General features: G+C 37.4%; 1 protein-coding gene across 3 annotated transcripts; it reads left to right on the top strand.

Annotated features, from left to right (window-relative positions):
- Positions 1–348: 348 nt before the first annotated feature.
- LOC145111284 (uncharacterized) lies at positions 349–1,985 on the top strand. 3 transcript variants are annotated; one of them, XM_079047578.1, is made up of 4 exons: positions 349–949; positions 1,047–1,219; positions 1,329–1,438; positions 1,691–1,985. In XM_079047578.1, coding segments are annotated over exons 1-4 (804 nt in total). In that variant the 5' UTR covers positions 349–430; the 3' UTR covers positions 1,693–1,985. The 3 variants fall into 3 exon arrangements, with proteins under 3 accessions (XP_078903704.1, XP_078903703.1, XP_078903702.1); XM_079047577.1 differs by having other exon boundaries at positions 1,329–1,484; XM_079047576.1 differs by lacking the exon at positions 1,691–1,985 and having other exon boundaries at positions 350–949; positions 1,329–1,614.
- The last annotated feature ends 18,569 nt before the right edge of the window (positions 1,986–20,554 follow it).

Here is a 20,554-nt window from a genome sequence, read left to right as displayed (position 1 = left end):
TTCCGCTAGTTTTACGATACAACTCTAATATGATATTATCTTTTATAATATTTGAACAAATGAAATTCTTAGTACTTTTGGAACGATTGGTCTTAAGGTCATTCAATTATATTTTAAAATGAAAATTTGGCCGAAGTAACAAAGCAAAAGCAGAAAAAAAAAAAACTTGTAAATTTTGTAAATTCTAGTTTGAATGCACAAAAAAAGTATTGTCAAATTAAAACCATGTTTTTAAAAAAATATTAAAGGTTTTTATTTCCCCTGATGTTAAAACCATCTTCACAAAAGGTTTATAAAAAATAGCAGCTGTGTAGCAACGGTCATGATCTACTACGCGCCACGCCCTTTGCCCTTATAAAATCTTCCAAATCCCTTTCGCTTCTTTCATATAATCGGTCGTGGATTCTTTTCAGGTTTTACGGTTTGGAAGATGCTACTCCGTAGCTCCTCGAATCCCGCTCTTAATTCATGGTTTCGACATGAAAACTCAAAAGAATCGTCATCGTTGGAGCACCTGTTCATTGGCCGTAACCCCAGATCACCAACAATTTCACTATACTCGTTAAATCCCAAGAATGATTCTCCCAAGAAGATTGCTAGAGCTTCATCGGAGGCAGATTTGAATGATAGTTTTGTCACCAAAGGTATGAGTCCACTCTGTAAGCTTTCTTCTATAGCTGTTGCAGAAGAGTCGGAAGAAGAGGAAAGCGATGATGGTGTTCTTCTGTTTTCAACTTCTGGATTGTATCAGAACGGACATGGATTTGGTGTTATGGTCGATGGTATACACGGTGGTGGTGGCGGCGGCGGTGAAGGGAAGATCTCCGGCCGTGGTGGTCACGGGAATCATCATGAGAATGATAGTACGGATTTTTATTATCAAAACATGATCGAAGCAAACCCTGGGAACGCAATGCTTCTTAGTAATTACGCTAAATACTTGAAAGAGGTACTCATGAGAAACCTTACTTACGAATCTTTAAAATCAATCTTTGTTTCTGTGCATACACATATCATTGATTAGTTTGATCTATTGTTTAAAATAGGTTAGATGTGATTATGCCAAGGCAGAAGAGTACTGCAGCAGAGCAATACTAGCAAACCCTAGCGATGGAAATGTTTTATCTATGTATGCTAATTTGATCTGGGAGACACATGAGGATGCCCCTCGTGCACAAAGTTATTTTGATCAAGCTGTTCAAGCTTCCCCTGATGACTGGTAAGAATAATAGACTATATCGTTACATTTTAATTAAAGGGCTTTGTTTACATTTGGATGTTTTTTACTCATTTTGATCTGTTATTAAATGATGATGATGATGATGCAGTTATGTTATGGCTTCTTATGCTCGGTTTCTTTGGGATGCTGATGATGATGATGAAGAAGAGGAAGAGTGTGAAGTTGATATGAACATTTTGACACCAATTGCTGCAGCATGTTAGAGTTGAACACTCTTTTGTATATCAGTAGAGATATTATAATTGTATATAGCAACTTTCTGACCTTTTTTTTGTTAGTTGTTTATTGTTGTTTTCTGTTTGTTTTACACGTCTGTTAACATTGCATGTGATGTTGTATCATCAATGGTCAATGCTAATATGTTTCTATTGCAATGATTTTTGTAAATATCATGTCACAAAGATGATAAAATGATGACATAACTTTTATTATGGTCTGTATTTTTTTCAGGATTAAGAGAGAAGTCATTATGCTTACATAGTCAATAGGGCCATTATCCGTTGTAGTGAAGTGTAGCTGCTCAAACGACTTGATTGGTTGAATTGATGATAAGATATGGAAGGAGGACCACTTTTTGTTCTTGGACAAAAAATATCTTGTTAGTGATTTGAGTTGAATAAGACATTGCACATATTACTATGAGCTATGATCGTGTAGTAGTTTAGAGTTCTCTCCCACAAAGGTGTTTAAATATCTGATGTTTTTTTGACATCATGCAATGCTATTTGAAATGGTCTAAAATCCATTAGAATTACATGCCTAATGGGTTGTCAATATGACATTAATGACAAATTTATGTTAGGAAAAATATAACCTTAGGATCTGTACGAAAGAACTAGCAGTAAATTGTTATTGAGGCCTGTGTTTGACACAGTTTCCTTAAAACAAATTCGCCCTATATGGGTGTTTGTTTCCTACGATACAACAGTTTAAAGCAATTCTTCTAGATTGTCCGAGCCCTCACTTGGCCCGGATTATACATTGGTTTCCGCAAAAGATGGAAGAAGAAGCGGAAGCGTAAGAGAGAAAGATAGTGATTTCGTTTCATTCGGTGTATCGAATCAGTCACATAGGCGTTGTATTTATATTACCCAATGTAACTCATGTAATTAAAATGAAATCGTAACTGTCACAATTAAATAAGATAATTAATCAAGAAATCAAAACCGAAATCTATGATTAATAGCTCTTAATTCGTTTTTGTAACTGTTAACCAAAAGGAAATAATTACAGTTAACTCATGGATTATACCATGATTTGCACAAAATTCCTCAAATGGTGATACATATTCACCTCCACGTTCACTTCTTAGTACTTCCATTTTCTTGTTAAGTTGATTCTCAACTTCACTTATACACTTTAAACTTCTCTATAGCCTCATCTTTACTTTTTAGTAAATAGACATAGCATAATTTAGTGCAATTATCAATAAAAGTGATAAAGTGCTTATTTCCACCCTTAGATGGAATTGATTTCATGTCACACACATCGGTGTGAATTAATCCAAGTGGTTCGGTTGTCCTTTGAATGGACTTGAAAGATTGTCGTGTTAACTTCGATTCAACACAAGTGTTGCATTTGTATTTTGAGTCAATGTGAAAGTGTGGTATGTGATAGAGTTTAATTAAACGACGAAAAGTATCAAAATTAACATGTCCTAATATAGCATGCCATATATTTGAAGACTCAAGCAAGTAAGTTGAAGAGTTGTTCATTTCATTATCATCATTGTCACTTGGCTTAAGAGCCATTACACAAAGTTTGAACATACCCCTATCAGCATACCCCTTACCCACATACACACCATTTTTGGTATACAAATTTATCTGACTCAAACACCAAGCGAAAACTATGCTTGTTCAACAACCAATCCGACACAAGATTCTTACGAATTTCGGGTACATACAACACATCATTCAACGTCAGCTCTCTTCCCGACATCATCTTCAACACAATCTTTCCAACACCTTGGATATCAGAATTGGCCGAGTTTCCCATGAATAGATTGCCACCATTATCCACAACCTTGAAGTTTCTAAACCATTCTCTATTCGAGCAAACATGACGGGTAGCTCCCGTATCAATCCATCACTCCCTTGGATTCGACTCCACAAGATTAACTTCAGAAATAACCGCTGCAAGATCGATGTCAGACACATCTTTGGTTATCTTATCCACAACATTTTCCTCATTTGACTTCTTTGGAAGCTTGCAATTAGCATCCCGATGACCCCGTTGGTCACAATATACATTATAAAGTGAATAAACAAGACCATTAAGAACATAATTCCTACACAAGAAATCATAATGTTTCCAAGCATCAATAGCAGTTAAAGCTTGCACATCTCCTTCTCCTTCGGGCATCCGAGGAGCATCTTTAGTTAAGAATCTAGCAAGATTGAATGTGGTAAGATAGAAGAGCATCTTTTGCTGCCACCTTTTGCAGTTAAATCCAGAGAACTTCTCAGGTTTCTTAACATGATTGGCCGGCATGGTCATCATTGGAGCTCCTTGAGCATTAGGAGTAGCATTAGGCTTTGGTGGTTGGGAACTTTCACCAGTAGTCATGCTACAAGAGGAATCAAATATAAAACTGTTAACGATTGGATTACAATAACAACTAAGTTGTTAAGTATTGTCTATTTCCAGAAAACAAGTTCTGAAAAGTTGTGAACACAAAAGTAGGAATCTAAAAAACTGTTTTAGAAAACAATTTCTGAAAACAGTAATAGATTATGGATGCAATAAACTTAAACTGTTAAATACATGTAGGAAAAAAATTCGCTTTTATAAGCACAATAAGGTGAAACAGGAAACGAATTTTTTTTCCTTCTCAAGTTTGTTTCGCACAAAGGATTTGTTTTAAGACTCTTAGGAAAAATATAACCCTAGGATCTGTACGAAAGAACTAACATTAAATTGTTACTGACGCGTGTGTTTGACACAGTTTCCTTAAAACAAATTTGCCCTATATGGGTGTTTGTTTCGCAGGATACAACAGTAGAAAACAATTCTTCTAGATTGCCTGAACCCTCACTTGGCCCAGATTATACCTTGGTTTCAGCAAAAGATGGAAGAAGAAGAAGAAGCATAAGAGATGAAGAGAGTGATTTCGTTTCATTCGGTGTATCGAATCAGTCACATAGGCGTTGTATTTATACTACCCAATGTAACTGATGTAATTAAAATGAAATCATAACTGTCACAATTAAATAAGATAATTAATCAAGAAATCAAAACCGAAATCTATGATTAATAGCTGTTAATTCGTTTTTGTAACTATTAAGGAAAAGGAAATTATTGCAAAAAGGTCCTTGAACTTTTCTAGTTGACCAGTGGTGCATTCGTGCCCGCAGGACGCGCGCTCACACACAAGTTCAGTGGCCCGAAGCCAATGTTGGCTCGCATTTGCACCCCCTGCATGCGCGCACAAGTTCAGTGGTCCTTGAACTTTTCTAGTCTTTGTAGTTATAAACCAATTTCCTTTTCATTATCCCACCAATGTGGGATGAGTTTAAAACCTACTTAACTCCTTTATTTTCTCTTCCAATTGCCCTACTTTGACAAGTAATTTATCATTCATCTTAATCCGTTTTGGACGTGTGATATATCGAAACGAAGATAACACGGAGGAGAGCAATAATATATAATCAATAGTTAGTTTTGATTAAATTTAGAGTCCAAAATTTGTGCTCAAAAATGGAGAAAATCCATTTTTGGAAATTAATAAAATTAATTTTCCAACAATTTATGCATGTAGTACTTTATACGCCCTTTATTTTATAGAATGGAAAATGACACAATAACCCTACAATGCTTCCAAAGTTGCTTGATTTAGTCATTAAAATTGTTTTTTTGGCTTTATGTGGGTATAAGGTAGGCCAATACCTGCACTTTTAGTCCTTTTCAACCTTTCATAACCGGTACACCATGCGACACAGGACATTTAGTCCCGACAAAACTCACCTTATGCCCCTATAAAGCAGAAAAAAATAAGTTTGGGGATCATTTAAACCAAAAATCAAGAAATCGAGTTTAATCGACACTTCCATCATTGATGAGTAAACCAACTCACCGACGAGTATTTCTTCCTGCTAGAAGATGGTGTACACCAGCCATTGCCAAAGCTCTTGAATGAAGCTATCAATGTAAGAAGATTGCACATATTTGTTCAACATGAATTCCCGTATCTTTTCGTGGTTACCTTTCACTTCTTTCCTAGCTTTACCATCTTCATCCATCACCTTCTTCACCGCTTCACATACACCAATTTTCGTAAACAACACATCTTCTTCTCCTTTCTATACTTCAATCCCAAACCTATACACTTCACTCATTATCCTGGCATGTATGACCTGATCACCTCCATGTGGTAGCAGCACTAATCGACATTTGTTAACCAACACCTCAGACAACGAATCCCAACCACAATGCGTAACAATGCACCCAATAGAAGGGTGTTTCAATATTAGGTTTTGTTGAACCCATCCATCATACACCAGTCCTTTGTGAGTATAAACCCAACGTTCGCAGATGAGCCTCTTTTGTTGACAAGTAAATGCATCATTTGTTGACAATAACAACTAGAAATGACAGCTTCTTTATTTCATACAGTGAACACAATAAATTGTCACGGTAGTTATAGTGGCTAGTTATAGGTATAAACAGAGGTTCTCAATTGTAATGTACCAAAAAACAAAGAGTGACTGTCACACCCCGATCCTTGTCGGAATCGATCAAGGCGTGATATATTGTTCAAAGTCTCATGACAACTATGTTATAATATGATTAGATTCAATTAAGTACTAAGTATGCAAACAAGATCCACAACATACAAATACAAATCCAAATACGAACAACATTTATTACATCAAATTTAAATTGTCTTGTGGATTTCTAAGGCACACCCTATTTTTCATCAATCTTCATTCTTCAAATCTGCATCATGGTTAAAAACAGGTCAACTACGAGAGTTGGTGAGTAATCTAATTTTAGTAGAGAAAGTTGTGAAGTTGAAACATTTATAATTTGAAATTTGTTTTCTTTTGAAGTCGACAAACAATTGTATTTGAGATAACGGTGTATAAATCAAAAATTGATTAACAAATCCTTTCCTTTTTCTCCCAACACATTATTCTCTTCACCACTTAAATCTTCTCTATTCTTTCTCTCACTCTCAATCTCGAAATTTCCTCCAAGAATACTCATATTCCATCCAAGAACAATCTATTATACTCAAATCTTCATCCCTCTTGAAGCATTCATCAAGGTATGTTCTTAAAAGTTTCAAATTCATACAAGAAACAAATTAAATCCACCAAAATATCTAAAACTCATTTTTTTCATAAACCTGATTTTTCTCAGAATACCATCAATAAAATAAGAAGTTCTGGAAATTTTCAGAAAATAACTTATTTTTATTGAATTATCATAATTATTTCAATAAAGTAGGGCAATAATTCACATAAAATACTTGTTGCATTCAATAAATTCTGAGAAAATTCTGGGATGACTTGTATACTGATTAAACATGATATATGAAGTTTCATGCATTTATATTACTGTTTACTATTATTTATGATTTTATTGATTAATTAATAATGAAATATATAAAAAATACTTCCCATAGTAACAAATATCTGAAACTTATACACTGGGCTCTACATCATGTTATAAAACTATGGTTAATTTTACAGATTTTTTGAGAATCATTTACTATTTTTCCCGAATTTTGTGTTGTTTAATCATTAAAATATTAAATAAATACTAAAACAGTTCAGAAAAATATACAAATTTTACAGTAATTCATATTGTATGAAATAATGATTTCCTAATAATTTCATAATTTTTCAATACTGTTTACTATTTAAAACTATTTTCCTAAGTATTTAAGCATGTAAAAATGCATTTTAATGATTATTTCATATAAATAATTGTTAAAATCTATAAATAATTATAATTAGGCAAGTTATTATTTTAATAAGAAATTATTAAAATCTAGCCTAAATTGAAAATATAAATTAATTATGCAAAGTAAGTAATTCAATTTAAAATTCATTTAACAAATAAATACCTTAATATTATAATCAAAATGAATTATTGTTAATTCATCTAATATAAGAATACGTGTCTAATTATTTGTATTAATACTTCATTCTTGTTTAGCAGTTCCTAAACCAAAAACTATTAATTATATTAGGTTCTACGCCATTTTGACCCGAATCGTCTATCGAACGACACACGCATTTCGTTTTTGGACTAAAGTGAGTAATCTACCCCATATTTTATAATTTTCAATACTTTTGGGGTGTATCATGTGGTTCTAATATGTTCCAACTTCATTTTATTGTTTTATCACAATTGAGACATTGTTGGGACATTTATACGTGAGTCATTAATTGTATAACTATTGTTTGTTTACGCTACATGTACTTGTAGTGCATTATCATTTTTAGTCTAATCTCTATGACTATGCCCGTATTCTTGAGGTACGTTATGGACAATAATAGCGCTATTGGGTTGACCACCCCGCCTTGGGACGCTAAGGTGATTGATCGCACGTGGTTGAGTGTGTTTGATGATTAGATGCTCCATCCTATATATATATATATATATATATATATATATATATATATATATATATATATATATATAGATATATATACATATATATGTATATATAGGGTGAGGACTTATTGTTGTTGTTATCATTTGTTAATCAATTTTTGATTTATACACCGTTATCTCAAATACAATTGTTTGTCGACTTCAAAAGAAAACAAATTTCAAATTATAAATGTTTCAACTTCACAACTTTCTCTACTAAAATTAGATTACTCACCAACTCTCGTAGTTGACCTGTTTTTAACCATGATGCAGATTTGAAGAATGAAGATTGATGAAAAATAGGGTGTGCCTTAGAAATCCACAAGACAATTTAAATTTGATGTAATAAATGTTGTTCGTATTTGGATTTGTATTTGTATGTTGTGGATCTTGTTTGCATACTTAGTACTTAATTGAATCTAATCATATTATAACATAGTTGTCATGAGACTTTGAACAATATATCACGCCTTGATCGATTCCGACAAGGATCGGGGTGTGACAGATTGGTATCAGAGCCCTTGACTATAGGGAATTAGGTTAATTGCCTTGACCTAGTCTATAGCCTCTAGGGTCCTCTCGTATGCTAGTTTATAAAATGCACACACAATTGTATGCAATTCGCACTTAGAAAATCCTAGGAATACCTTTGTGTGTTAATTGCTCCCTTATGTGCATACGTATTACTCCTGACACTTATATGTGTGCATACACTTGTGAATATTCTCCACTTTCTTTGAAAATCACACACATACTCAAGTTGTTTAACAAAATGTATATACATATATGTATTCCTTAGAGCTCATAGGAAATTCAAAGTCATCCACTCTAGTTGGGTAGGATCATAGTAATGGACGCGTAGTAACTGGAAGGGGGAGGTGCCGGTAGCCTGAAAGTCCTGACTAGGTAAGCATTCGTATACATCCCAATCAACCGAGGGACCAGTTTGCTTATCTGGGGACCAAAGGCGAGAGTTCCCAAACCTATAGGCCAAAGCGCGTCATTCACATTACTTTTGAGCCATCAAAATACCCGACCTTATCAAACGTATCCGAAATGATACACTCCAAAATGGTCAACTCATTGGACTATTAAGTTCCCTAATGGGCCTAGAAGTGGGGAAGAAATGTGAAAACTTAGTTTTGTGGGGGCCCACGCAAGTGCTACATGTTTCACATTTAGTAACCATGGAAAGCCCAAAAGGTGCCCAACACTCCTAACCATGGCCCAACAAGTGTTTTACAATTATTTTACCCAACAATGTCTAAAAAACTTTATTTCCATAATCAATTTACAAATAACTCACAAGTCCATATGCGTGTTTCTCGTAGATGGCATTACGACCCCCATACGCTGCTCGCAACAGCAGAAGGCTAGCTGCCCTGGTCGCCAAGGAGGTAGCAAACGTCATCCCAACAATTGCAACCCAACTTCATTCTCTTCAGCCACAAGCTCCAGCAACAACTCCTCGTTGCTCGTTTAAGCACTTTCGTAACTGCAATCCGCCTTACTTCAAAGGCACTGATGGTGCCACCGCACTCCTCACATGGATTGAAGAAATGGAGAGTACTTTCATCCATAGTGAGTGTCCTGAGGACCTGATGGTCCGTCATGCTACAGGGTGCCTCCTAGGTCATGCTCTCACATGGTGGAACCTAGAAAAACGGGCAAAGGGAGAGGCTGTTGCCTTGGGAATGACCTGGTCAAAACTAAAAGAACGCATGATGGAGAAGTTCTGCCCTGACAGCGAATTGCAAACTCTCGAGGATGAATTCTGGAATCTGAAACAGGAGGGAGGCGACAACGCGACCTACACCAATAGATTCCATGATCTCTCGAGACTCCTACCTCACATGGTTCAACCTATGAAAACTGCAATACGCCGCTACATCAAAGGGTTACCACGCCAGATCCGTGATTCGGTGACCAGCAGCAGGCCATCTACCCTAGAATCTGCCATTGAAATAGCAGGTCAACTCAACGAGGACAATGTGAACGATGGTGTCCTCCCACGCAAGGGTTCAAAGGTGTCAACTGAAAAGTCGACCCCTGAGACCCCCCAAATTGTCAAGTCCGAGTCCTCCCACCGACATGACAAAAAGAAGCGGAAAAGTCATCACCACAACCATGCTGTTATTACCCCTGCTACTCCTATCACCCAAGTCACCCCACCAGCCCAACCAAATAAAAAGCCGTATACCGGACCTCACCCCCTCTGTAACCACTGTAACTATCACCATATGACCACTAGCCCGTGTCGCCTCTGTACGAATTGTGGTCGCTATGGCCACTTGGCGGACACATGTCGTGCACCAAAAACTCAGCGACCACTCTATCTACCCTCAAATCAGCAAACACAAACCCGGTATCCAACTGGAACATGCTTCAACTGTGGTGACCCCACCCATTTCAAAAACGCGTGTCCTAGGCTAGTCAATATCATCAACACCCAAGCCCAGGCAAATCCAACAATGCAGGTTCCAGCTCCCAAAGGCCGAGCCTTTGTCATTACCGCAACCCAAGCAAAGACAGATAACAAGGTCGTAAATGGTACGTTTCTCATAAATAACTGCTACGCGTCAGTACTTTTTGATTCAGGTGCCGATAAAAGTTTTGTGTCTTTGGAATTTGAGCCCATACTTCACACACCTCGCACGATTCTTAATGAGTACTTTACCGTAGAAGTCGCCGATGGAAAATACGTTTCACTCAATGCAGTCATCCAAGATTGCACTTTCGATTTTTCCGGTCATAAATTTTCCGTCAATTTAGTTCCTATGGAACTTGGTAGCTTCGACATCATCGTAGGAATGGATTGGCTATCCCAAAACCATGCTGAAATAGTATGTTATGATAAGTTCATTCGTATTCCTCTCGCCGACGGTCAAAGTCTTCGTATTTATGGCGAGACTCATTCGAAAAAGCTTAGTCTTATGTCATGTACTCAAGCTCGATCATATCTACGAAAAGAATATATGGCTTTCTTAGCCCATGTGGTGGAAACAAAGGTCAAAGAAAAGAAGATCGAAGATATTCCGATAGTACGAGACTTTCCCGACGTCTTTCCTGATGATGTATCTGGACTCCCTCCAGTACGTGAGCTAGAGTTCCGCATCGAACTTGTTCCTGAGGCTACTCCCATAGCCAAGTCTCCATATCGGTTGGCTCCAACCGAGATGCAAGAATTGGCAAGTCAGCTCCAAGAACTAACCGATAAGGGATTTATCCGCCCTAGTACTTCACCCTGGGGAGCCCCGGTTCTCTTCATTAAAAAGAAAGATGGTTCGTTTCGTATGTGTATCGATTATCGGGAGTTAAATAAATTAACCATCAAGAACCGATATCCGTTACCTCGGATCGACGACCTTTTTGATCAGCTTCAAGGAGCTTCATGCTTCTCAAAAATTGACCTTCGCTCGGGTTATCACCAACTTCGAGTACGGGAAGAAGACATCCCCAAAACCGCTTTCCGAACCCGCTATGGTCATTACGAGTTCACCGTTATGCCTTTCGGCCTAACAAATGCCCCTGCCGTATTCATGGACTTGATGAATCGGGTATTTAAACCTTATCTCGACCATTTTGTTATCGTCTTTATTGATGACATCCTTATTTACTCCAAGACAAGGGCAGAGCATGAAAGACACCTTCGCCTAACTCTCCAAACATTGCAAGGAAATCGGCTCTACGCCAAATTTTCGAAATGTGAGTTTTGGTTAAATGAGGTACAATTCCTTGGTCATATTGTAAGTGACAAGGGTATTTTAGTCGATCCCGCAAAAGTTGAAGCAGTCCAGAATTGGAAAGCCCCCCGTACCCCCAAAGAAATTCGGTCCTTCCTTGGTTTAGCCGGCTATTACCGGCGTTTCATTTCAAATTTCTCAAAGATTGCTTTACCGCTTACTTCTCTCACTTGCAAGGGTACACCATTTGATTGGGGACCCAAGCAGGAATACGCTTTCCAAACCCTTAAACAAAGTTTGTGTGACGCTCCGATTCTTACACTCCCTGAAGGATCCGAAGATTTCGTGGTATTCTGCGATGCCTCCAATCTCGGTCTAGGTTGTGTTTTGATGCAAAGGGGAAAGGTTATAGCTTACGCATCACGACAACTCAAAATCCACGAAAGGAATTATACGACTCATGATTTGGAGCTCGGTGCCGTGATTTTCGCTCTTAAAATTTGGAGGCATTACCTTTACGGCACTAAATGCGTAATTTTCACCGACCACAAGAGCTTGCAACATATTCTTAATCAAAAGGAACTCAATATGAGGCAAAGACGATGGGTCGAACTCCTAAATGATTACGAGTGTGAAATACGCTATCATCCGGGCAAGGCAAACGTCGTAGCCGACGCGTTAAGCCGAAAAGAACATGCCCATGCGTTTCATCTAATATGTTCTCCTATCTTGTCCAATCTCAGCGACCGAATTCGAGGAGCCCAACACTCGGCAATTACCGAAAATGACATGCCCACGGGAATTGATGGGGAGTTGGAAACCAAATCTGATGGTATTTTCTATTATCAAGATAGCATCTGGATCCCAGATCGTGACAATCTTCGCATATTCCTGATGGAAGAAATCCATAAAACCCGATATTCCATTCATCCGGGCACTGACAAGATGTATCATGGCCTGAGAACCAATTATTGGTGGTCGGGAATGAAAAAGGATATTGCTTTATTCGTGGCCAAATGTCTTACATGTTCCAGGGTCAAAATAGAACATCAACGACCCTCTGGACTATTGGTCCAACCAGAAATCCCCAGGTGGAAATGGGAAGCGATCGCCATGGATTTCGTAACCAAACTTCCCCGTACCACAAAAGGACACGACAGCATTTGGATAATCATTGACCGTTTGACCAAATCCGCTCATTTCCTTCCCATCCGGGAAAATTTCAAAGTCGAAAAACTTGCTCGGATTTACATCAACGAGATAGTTAGTCGGCATGGCATTCCTCTCAGCATCATTTCAGATCGTGATGGGAGATTTCTCTCTCGGTTTTGGCAATCACTTCAAACAGCCATGGGAACCCGCCTCGATCTCAGTACCGCCTATCATCCTCAGACCGATGGTCAATCTGAGAGGACAATTCAAACACTCGAAGATATGTTGAGGGCGTGTGTCTTGGATTTCGGAGGAAACTGGGACTCTCATTTACCGTTGGTGGAATTCTCCTATAATAACAGTTATCATTCTAGCATCAAGATGCCACCATTTGAGGCATTGTATGGCCGTAAATGCCGATCTCCTATTTGCTGGCATGAAATCGGTGAGTCCCACGTGATTCGCGCAACAGTGGATTCTCCAATCGTTGGTCCTGAGCTTATCCAGGAAACAACCGACAAAATCACTCAGATTCGCGATAACCTTCTCGCATCTCGTAGCCGACAAAAGAGTTATGCCGACAAGCGACGCAAACCGCTTGAATTTACCGTAGGTGACATGGTTATGTTAAAAGTGTCCCCATGGAAAGGTGTGGTTCGATTTGGACGCAAGGGTAAATTGGCACCACGCTACGTAGGCCCGTTTAAGATCATAAAAAGGATCGGACCAGTAGCCTACGAGTTGGATCTACCAACAGAGCTTAAGAAAGTTCACCCAGTATTTCATATAGCCAACCTCAAGAAGTGTTTAGCAGACGAGAACCTTCATGTTCCTCTCGAGGATATCCAAATCGACGAGACAATGCAATTTACCGAGAAACCCTTGGAAATTGCCGACCGAAAGGAAAAGCAACTCAAAAGAAGTCGCATTCCCCTGGTTAAGGTCAGGTGGCAGTCGGCACGTGGACCTGAGTATACATGGGAGCGTGAGGATCATATGCGTACCAAATACCCACAACTTTTCTCTTAAGGTACTCTCTTCTTAAATTTCGGGACGAAATTTCCTAAAGTAGGGGAGACTGTGACATCCGCCTAAAATGGATTCGGGTCAACCCAACCCAATTGGAAATTTAATAAACCCTACTCAAGATTACTTGACGCTAATAGGATCAAAACCCATGCAATACGATATAACTTGACGTTAATAGCAACATAGTATTGTACAACGTTATAACTATAATCAAAGTAAATTATGATACCATATTAAAATAAAATCAAAGTATAATGCTCTAATTAAATTAAAAGAATCAAACTTGAATTCTCTAATTAAACTTCAAATCAAAGTAGATTGTTATAATCAAATAATAACCTATCTTTTATAAAACTCCATTTTTATAAACTTTACATTAAATTTTATAAAACTCTATTTTTTATAAACTTTACATTAAATTTTATAAAACTCTATTTTTTATAAACTTTACTTTAAATTTTATAAAAAATAGAGTTTTATAAAATTTAATGTAAAGTTTATAAAAATGGAGTTTTATAAAAGATAGGTTATTATTTGATTATAACAATCTACTTTGATTTGAAGTTTAATTAGAGAATTCAAGTTTGATTCTTTTAATTTAATTAGAGCATTATACTTTGATTTTATTTTAATATGGTATCATAATTTACTTTGATTATAGTTATAACGTTGTACAATACTATGTTGCTATTAACGTCAAGTTATATCGTATTGCATGGGTTTTGATCCTATTAGCGTCAAGTAATCTTGAGTAGGGTTTATTAAATTTCCAATTGGGTTGGGTTGACCCGAATCCATTTTAGGCGGATGTCACAGTGACAAAGTAATACTAAGAGTGAGTATTATAGGGTTGTTCTTCTTTCTTGTAATAGAGAGTGTAAGTTCGTTTCTTTTGTTCCAGTTCCAAAAAAAAATGTATTTTCAACCCAAACAAGTGGTATCAGGGCTTGATTAAGTTCCAGCGATGTGTTCTCTGTTTTTGGTCAAATTGTTTTTGTCTCTGAATCAACTTGTGGGTAGACCGTTGGAATGGTCTCGTCTCCACGATTCCGAAAATATATTTTTCTGAATTTTTCGACCACCGGAAGGCCTCAAATCGTTGGTCAAAAATCGTCGGAAAGTTGGTCAAAAAAATTAGTTTGCCGGAGAAGACGACACTGTAGCAGCGATGTCATTAGATACTATAGCAGGTACTGTAGCAGTGACGTCATCAGTGACGACAACATAATCTAAAAAGTGCATTTTAGTCCCTGTTCTTCCAGAAAGTTTAATTTAGCATTGTTTCTCAGAAAAATTGCATTTTTGGTCCTGTTTTTCAGAAGAAAAAAAAATTCAATTTAGCCCCTTTTACTTATCTAGAAGTTCTGTTTGCCCCCCTTAAACTTCTGAAAAGTTCAAATTGGTCCACACACTTTTAAAAAAAAGTTACAAGGTTGTGTATGCCCAAGTATATGCCAAGAATGACTACACCAACCTTGTTGTCTTCTCAACTGGAAGTCAAAAATGTTCAAAGGATCGGGAAAGACGCTAGTGTTACGATACATTATCTAATGATCATGAAGATGAACTATGCGGTGTGGGCCATAAAAATGCAAGTGAATTTACAAGCAGAAAGAGTGTGAGATGTAATTCAAAATGCAGAAGCGGACGAACGTAAAGATCGGATGGATCTTACGGCTATTTATCAAGAAATTCTAGAGGATGTACTTGTGATGCTAGATGAGAAGGACACAGCTAAAGAAGCATGGGAAACGCTTAAGATGATGCACATAGGATCCACTCGGGTCAAGGAGACTAAATCTCAAAGCTTGAGAAGTGACTTTGAGGTGATCTGGATGAAAAACTGTGAAAGTGGAGATGATTTTTCCATGAGATTGAATACTATTGTAACTGTTATTCGATCTCTAGGTGAAAAAGATCAGATCGAGGAAATTACGGTCGTAAAGAAGTTCTTTCGAGTCGTACCTATATGATTTATACAAATCGTAACATCTATCGATCAATTTAGAGATTTGAAGAATATGACGATGGAAGAGGCTGTGGGTCATCTCAAGACCCATGCAGAGAGACTTCGAATATATAGAGAAAAAAGAAGGAGGACCTTCTCTATTGCTTACACATGCCAAGTGGGCATCTCGTTCCAAGAAAACTGGAGAGAGAAACTCGTCAAACACTCCAACGAGATGATGAGAACATGGTAACCGAGGCCAGGGACAAGGCTGAGGTTGTGGGGGTGACCATGGAGGTGGTCGCGAGTCCAGTACAAATCAGAAGGACCATAATCATCCTTAAAAGGATAAAAGTAAAATCAAATGTTTTACTTGTGATCAATGTGGTCACTATGTCAATGATGGCAGTCTCACAAGAATATACACACAAAAGGTGTCTCTAAGAGAGAAGATTTGTGTTAATCTTCTTTCATTGGGAGAAAGTTGAGTCGAGTTTGAGGTATGGTATCTCGATAATGGTGTCATCAATAATATGATCGAAGACCGTTCAAAGTTCTGCAAACTAGATGAGCACGTTACGGGTCACGTGAGATTTGGAGATGGTTCGACTGTTGCTATTTTAGGAAAAGGGACGATTTTATTCGATAGCAAAAATGGCAACCAAGGACTCCTTAATGAGGTATATTTCATTCCAAGTCTAAAAACAATATTATTAGTCTTGGAAAAATGATGGAAGAAGGAAGTCGGGTCATAATGGATGGGTCGGATCAAAGCTCTGCTTTTGAGAGTTAAACGTTCCCCTAACCGGTTATATAAAACTCCTTTAAGGAGTGATAGAACAAATTGTCTTTTAGTAAGAAAAGATGAACCAACTTGGATATGAAACTCGAGACTCGACCATGTTAACTTTCTCGCCAATTTTTCTAGAAGACTATGGTAACTAGAGTCTCAAAGATTGAGCACCCAAACCAAAGTAAGGGAAGGGTGTGTTCTTTCCAAACCAACCCATATTCCTTTCCCGGATCAAGCGATTTTCCAGGATCAAAAACCTCTACAACTTGTTCATGCGGACTTATGTGGTCTGATCACACCTACGTATGATGGATGGAGTAAATATTTTCTCCTGTTAGTAGACGATTATAGCATGTGGATGTGGGTTTACATGTTATCGGGAATGTTTGAAGCCTCGACCACTATCAAACGGTTCAAGTTGATGGTTGAAATGAATTCGGGTTAGAAAATGAAGACACTTCAAACAGATCGAGGGGGAGAATTCTCTTTAAAAGAGTTCTCATTATTTTTTGAAGAAAATGGTGTTCAAAGACATCTTACGACACTACATTCGCCTCAACAAAATGGAGTTGTGGAAAGGCGAAACTAGACCGTTATGGACATGGCAAGAAGTTTGCTTAAAGGAAGAATTGTACTGGGAGAATTTTGGGGAGAAGCATTTAGACATGTAGTTTATCTTCTTAACCGCCTACCAAAAAAAGCACTTCCCGACATTACACCTTATGAAACGTGGTTTGGCAAAAAGCCCAACCTTGAACATGTAAAAAATTTTCAGTTGTGTTGCTTTTATTAAACTTGTAGGCGGTTACCTTAAGAAGCTTTGATGATCGAAGTAAAAAAAATGGTGTATTTAGGTGTGGAAGATGGAACTAAAGGAAACCGTTTATTTGATCCGCTAGACCGAGATTGTGAGTTAGCCGCAATGTTGTTTTTTACCAAAAAGAAGAATGGAATTGGTACAAAACCAAAGAAGTAGAGATTGCGACTCCCAAGACCGTTCCCATAATCAAACCACATCCACAAATACACCTCAAAATGGCCCTGAAATAAACCCATAACAACCAAACAGTCCCGAAATCGATGCTATCCAAGTTGGACTACCATGTGTTGAATTTGACGAGCCTGAATCAGCCCCACATACTCGTATTTCAGCCCCACTTTCTTCAGCCACGCCCTATAAGGAAAGTCTTTCTAGTGAGATTAGGCCAAGGTAATTATGTTCGTTAACCGATATCTATTCTGAAGCCAAAAATGTGTTCCTTGAACCCGAAGAATTATTGATGATTGCATCGGATCAACCCTCGAATTTCAAAGAAGCGGTGACATCTAAAGTATCGCAGGAGGCTATACAAATAGAGCTGGATGTAATTAAGAAGAACAAGACATGGCAACTTACCGATTTGCCACCAGGTCATAAAGCAATCGTTTTGAAATGGGTGTGTAAATTGAAGAAAGACAACATAGCAAAAGTGGTAAAACATAAAGCTTGACTTGTAGCAAAAGGATTTGTACAAAAGGAAGGGGTCGACTTTGATGAAGTTTTTTCACCGGTAACACGACTTGACACCGTAAGGATCATCCTTGCCTTAACAGATGAACATGGGTGGGTTGTCCACCATCTTGACGTCAAGTCCGATTTTCTCAATGGAGATCTCAAGGAGGAGGTCTATATCACCCAATCAGAAGGATATGTTGATAAAGCATACTGACGAAAAGTGTTCAAGCTCTACAAAGCTCTTTATGTTCTACGACAAGCTCCTCAAGTTCGGAATATTCATTTGGATATAAGCGTAAAAGGCTTGGTTTTACAGAAAGTTCACAAGATCCATTTGTTTACAAAAAGAATTCAAAAGAAAAAATTCTTCTTGTTAGTGTCTATGTTGATGACTTGATCATTACCGGTTCGAACACCAATGACATTGTTGAATTCAAGGAACAAATGAAGAAAAACAATTTGAAATGAGTGATTTGGGATTACCTTCTTACTAATTTGGAATCAAAGTTTCGTAAAATAAGTGGGGAATATCTTTACGACAAACAGTTTATGCAAAGAAGATTTTAGAGAAATTTGGGTTGCTATATTTCAATCTGACAACGTCACCAATTGAACCTAAGTTGAAGGTTAAGAAGGATGAAGATGGTGAAAGAGTTGATCCAACTGAATATAGGCGAGTGGTAGGTTGTTTGGGGTACTTGACTTATACTCGGCCGAACTTATCATTTTCGATTGTAATTGCAAGTTGTTTCATGGAGGAACCGACCACTTTGCATTTCCAAGTTGTAAACACATATTACGATACATGAAAGGAACTGTTGATTATGGACTGAACTATGGAAGAGGTCGAGAAATTGAAGATTTGGTTGGTTTTACCGATAGTCATCTTGGAGGTGACCATGTTGATAGCAAGAGCACAAGTGTGATGATTTTCTATCTAGGAAGGAATCAGATAACTTGGTAATCCCAAAATCAAAAGTTTGTTGCTTTGTAAACATGTGAAGCCGAGTTCATGGAAGCTAGATATGTCAAGCTATTTGGCTTGCTAATCTCGTTAAGGAGCTCACGGGACATCATATCATTCATATCACCTTATATGTCGATAACAAGTCAGCTATCGTATTGATGAAAAAAATTGTGTTTATGGTTGAAGCAAACACATTGACATTTGTTATCACTTCATTTGAGAATATGTTGAACATAGGCAAATTATAGTGGAATATGCCAATTCAAAGGATCAATGGGTGGACATCTTTACAAAGGCTTTAGCATACGTGAAACATGGTGAAATGCGAAACTTGATCGGCGTGACAAATCTCGAGCCAAGTTCGGTTTAAGAGGAAGAATGTGAGTATAAACCCAACATGGTAGATAAGCCTCTTTTGTTGACAAGTGAATCCCTCATTTGTTGACAATAAAAACTAGAAATAGTGGCATCTTTATTTCATACATTGAACACAATAAAATTGTCACAGACGAGCCTATTTTCTTGAAAAGTAAATGTCCTAGTTGTAATGTACCAACACCCTCTTCATTCAAGTCTTTCAATTAGTCCTTATTGACTTCACACCAGCTGGTGACTTAAGTGCTGTCAAGAAAGGCATTCATGTGAGCACGAAACTAGTAAAAATTATTGAAATTGATCCATGGTTAGAGTACATTCGCTCCCGAATGCACAATAAAATTATTGAACTAGGGTCGAATCTATCGGACCAACTTGAGAGATCTTCGCTTAGAGTGTCGTTTGGTGGATAGGTTACTATAGGGTCGTTGAGTAAAACGAGCTTTTGGAATTGGGTTTGTAGGTAGTCTCTAAAAAGTCCATCAAGTTCTCTAGATCCATTGTAGGCTAAAACATCATCTTGACTCAATCGATATATATATATATATATATATATATATATATATATATATATATACACACACACACACACACATGTTCCAAAAGACTCATTTTGCCACCAAATGTCATGTTAGATCTTGCTGTGAAGTTGCGTGCTTCGTGGGCGTGGAACTTGATTGAGGATAAGGGAAAACTAGTCGGAGGATGGATGAAGTCGGATTCTCTTATGCCCTACACAAATGATATGCACAACATTAAGCACTAAAAATGTTAGTAAATTTTCAGTAATTCCTTGATCATGTTTGACTGACAATTTTCAATAGTTAGGAGAATGTCCATGACGGCTACTGGCATTTTAGAAACTCAATTTTAACAACAGAGACATCTTGAATTGCGCAAAGGAATCAAACATGATTGAAATAGGTTCCAAGAAAAATATGAGAAAACAAATCCTTAACAAAATTAGTTCGATCTTAATGTAGGAAACTACAAACCCTAAAGGCCTATTAGTGTTTCTTCTTACGCTGAATTGTTAGAAATGAGTGTTTTTAAGTTTTGGTTTAAATGATCCCCAAACTTATTTTTTTGGCTTTATAGGGGCATAAGGTGAGTTTAGTCGAGTCTAAATGGTTACTGTCACATGGTCTACCAGGTATTAGAGATTGAAAGGGAATAAAAGAGCATGTCGTAACCTACCTTAAACATTTATAAAACCATAAAATAACCTTAGGCACCTAATCTACCAATTTTGGAAACATTGCAGGG

This window comes from Lactuca virosa, chromosome 5 (genome assembly GCF_052849685.1).
Source record: "Lactuca virosa cultivar CGN04683 chromosome 5, Lactuca_virosa_CGN04683_v6, whole genome shotgun sequence".
Classification (NCBI taxonomy): domain Eukaryota; kingdom Viridiplantae; phylum Streptophyta; class Magnoliopsida; order Asterales; family Asteraceae; genus Lactuca; species Lactuca virosa.
This window is presented reverse-complemented; position numbering and strand designations above follow the sequence as displayed.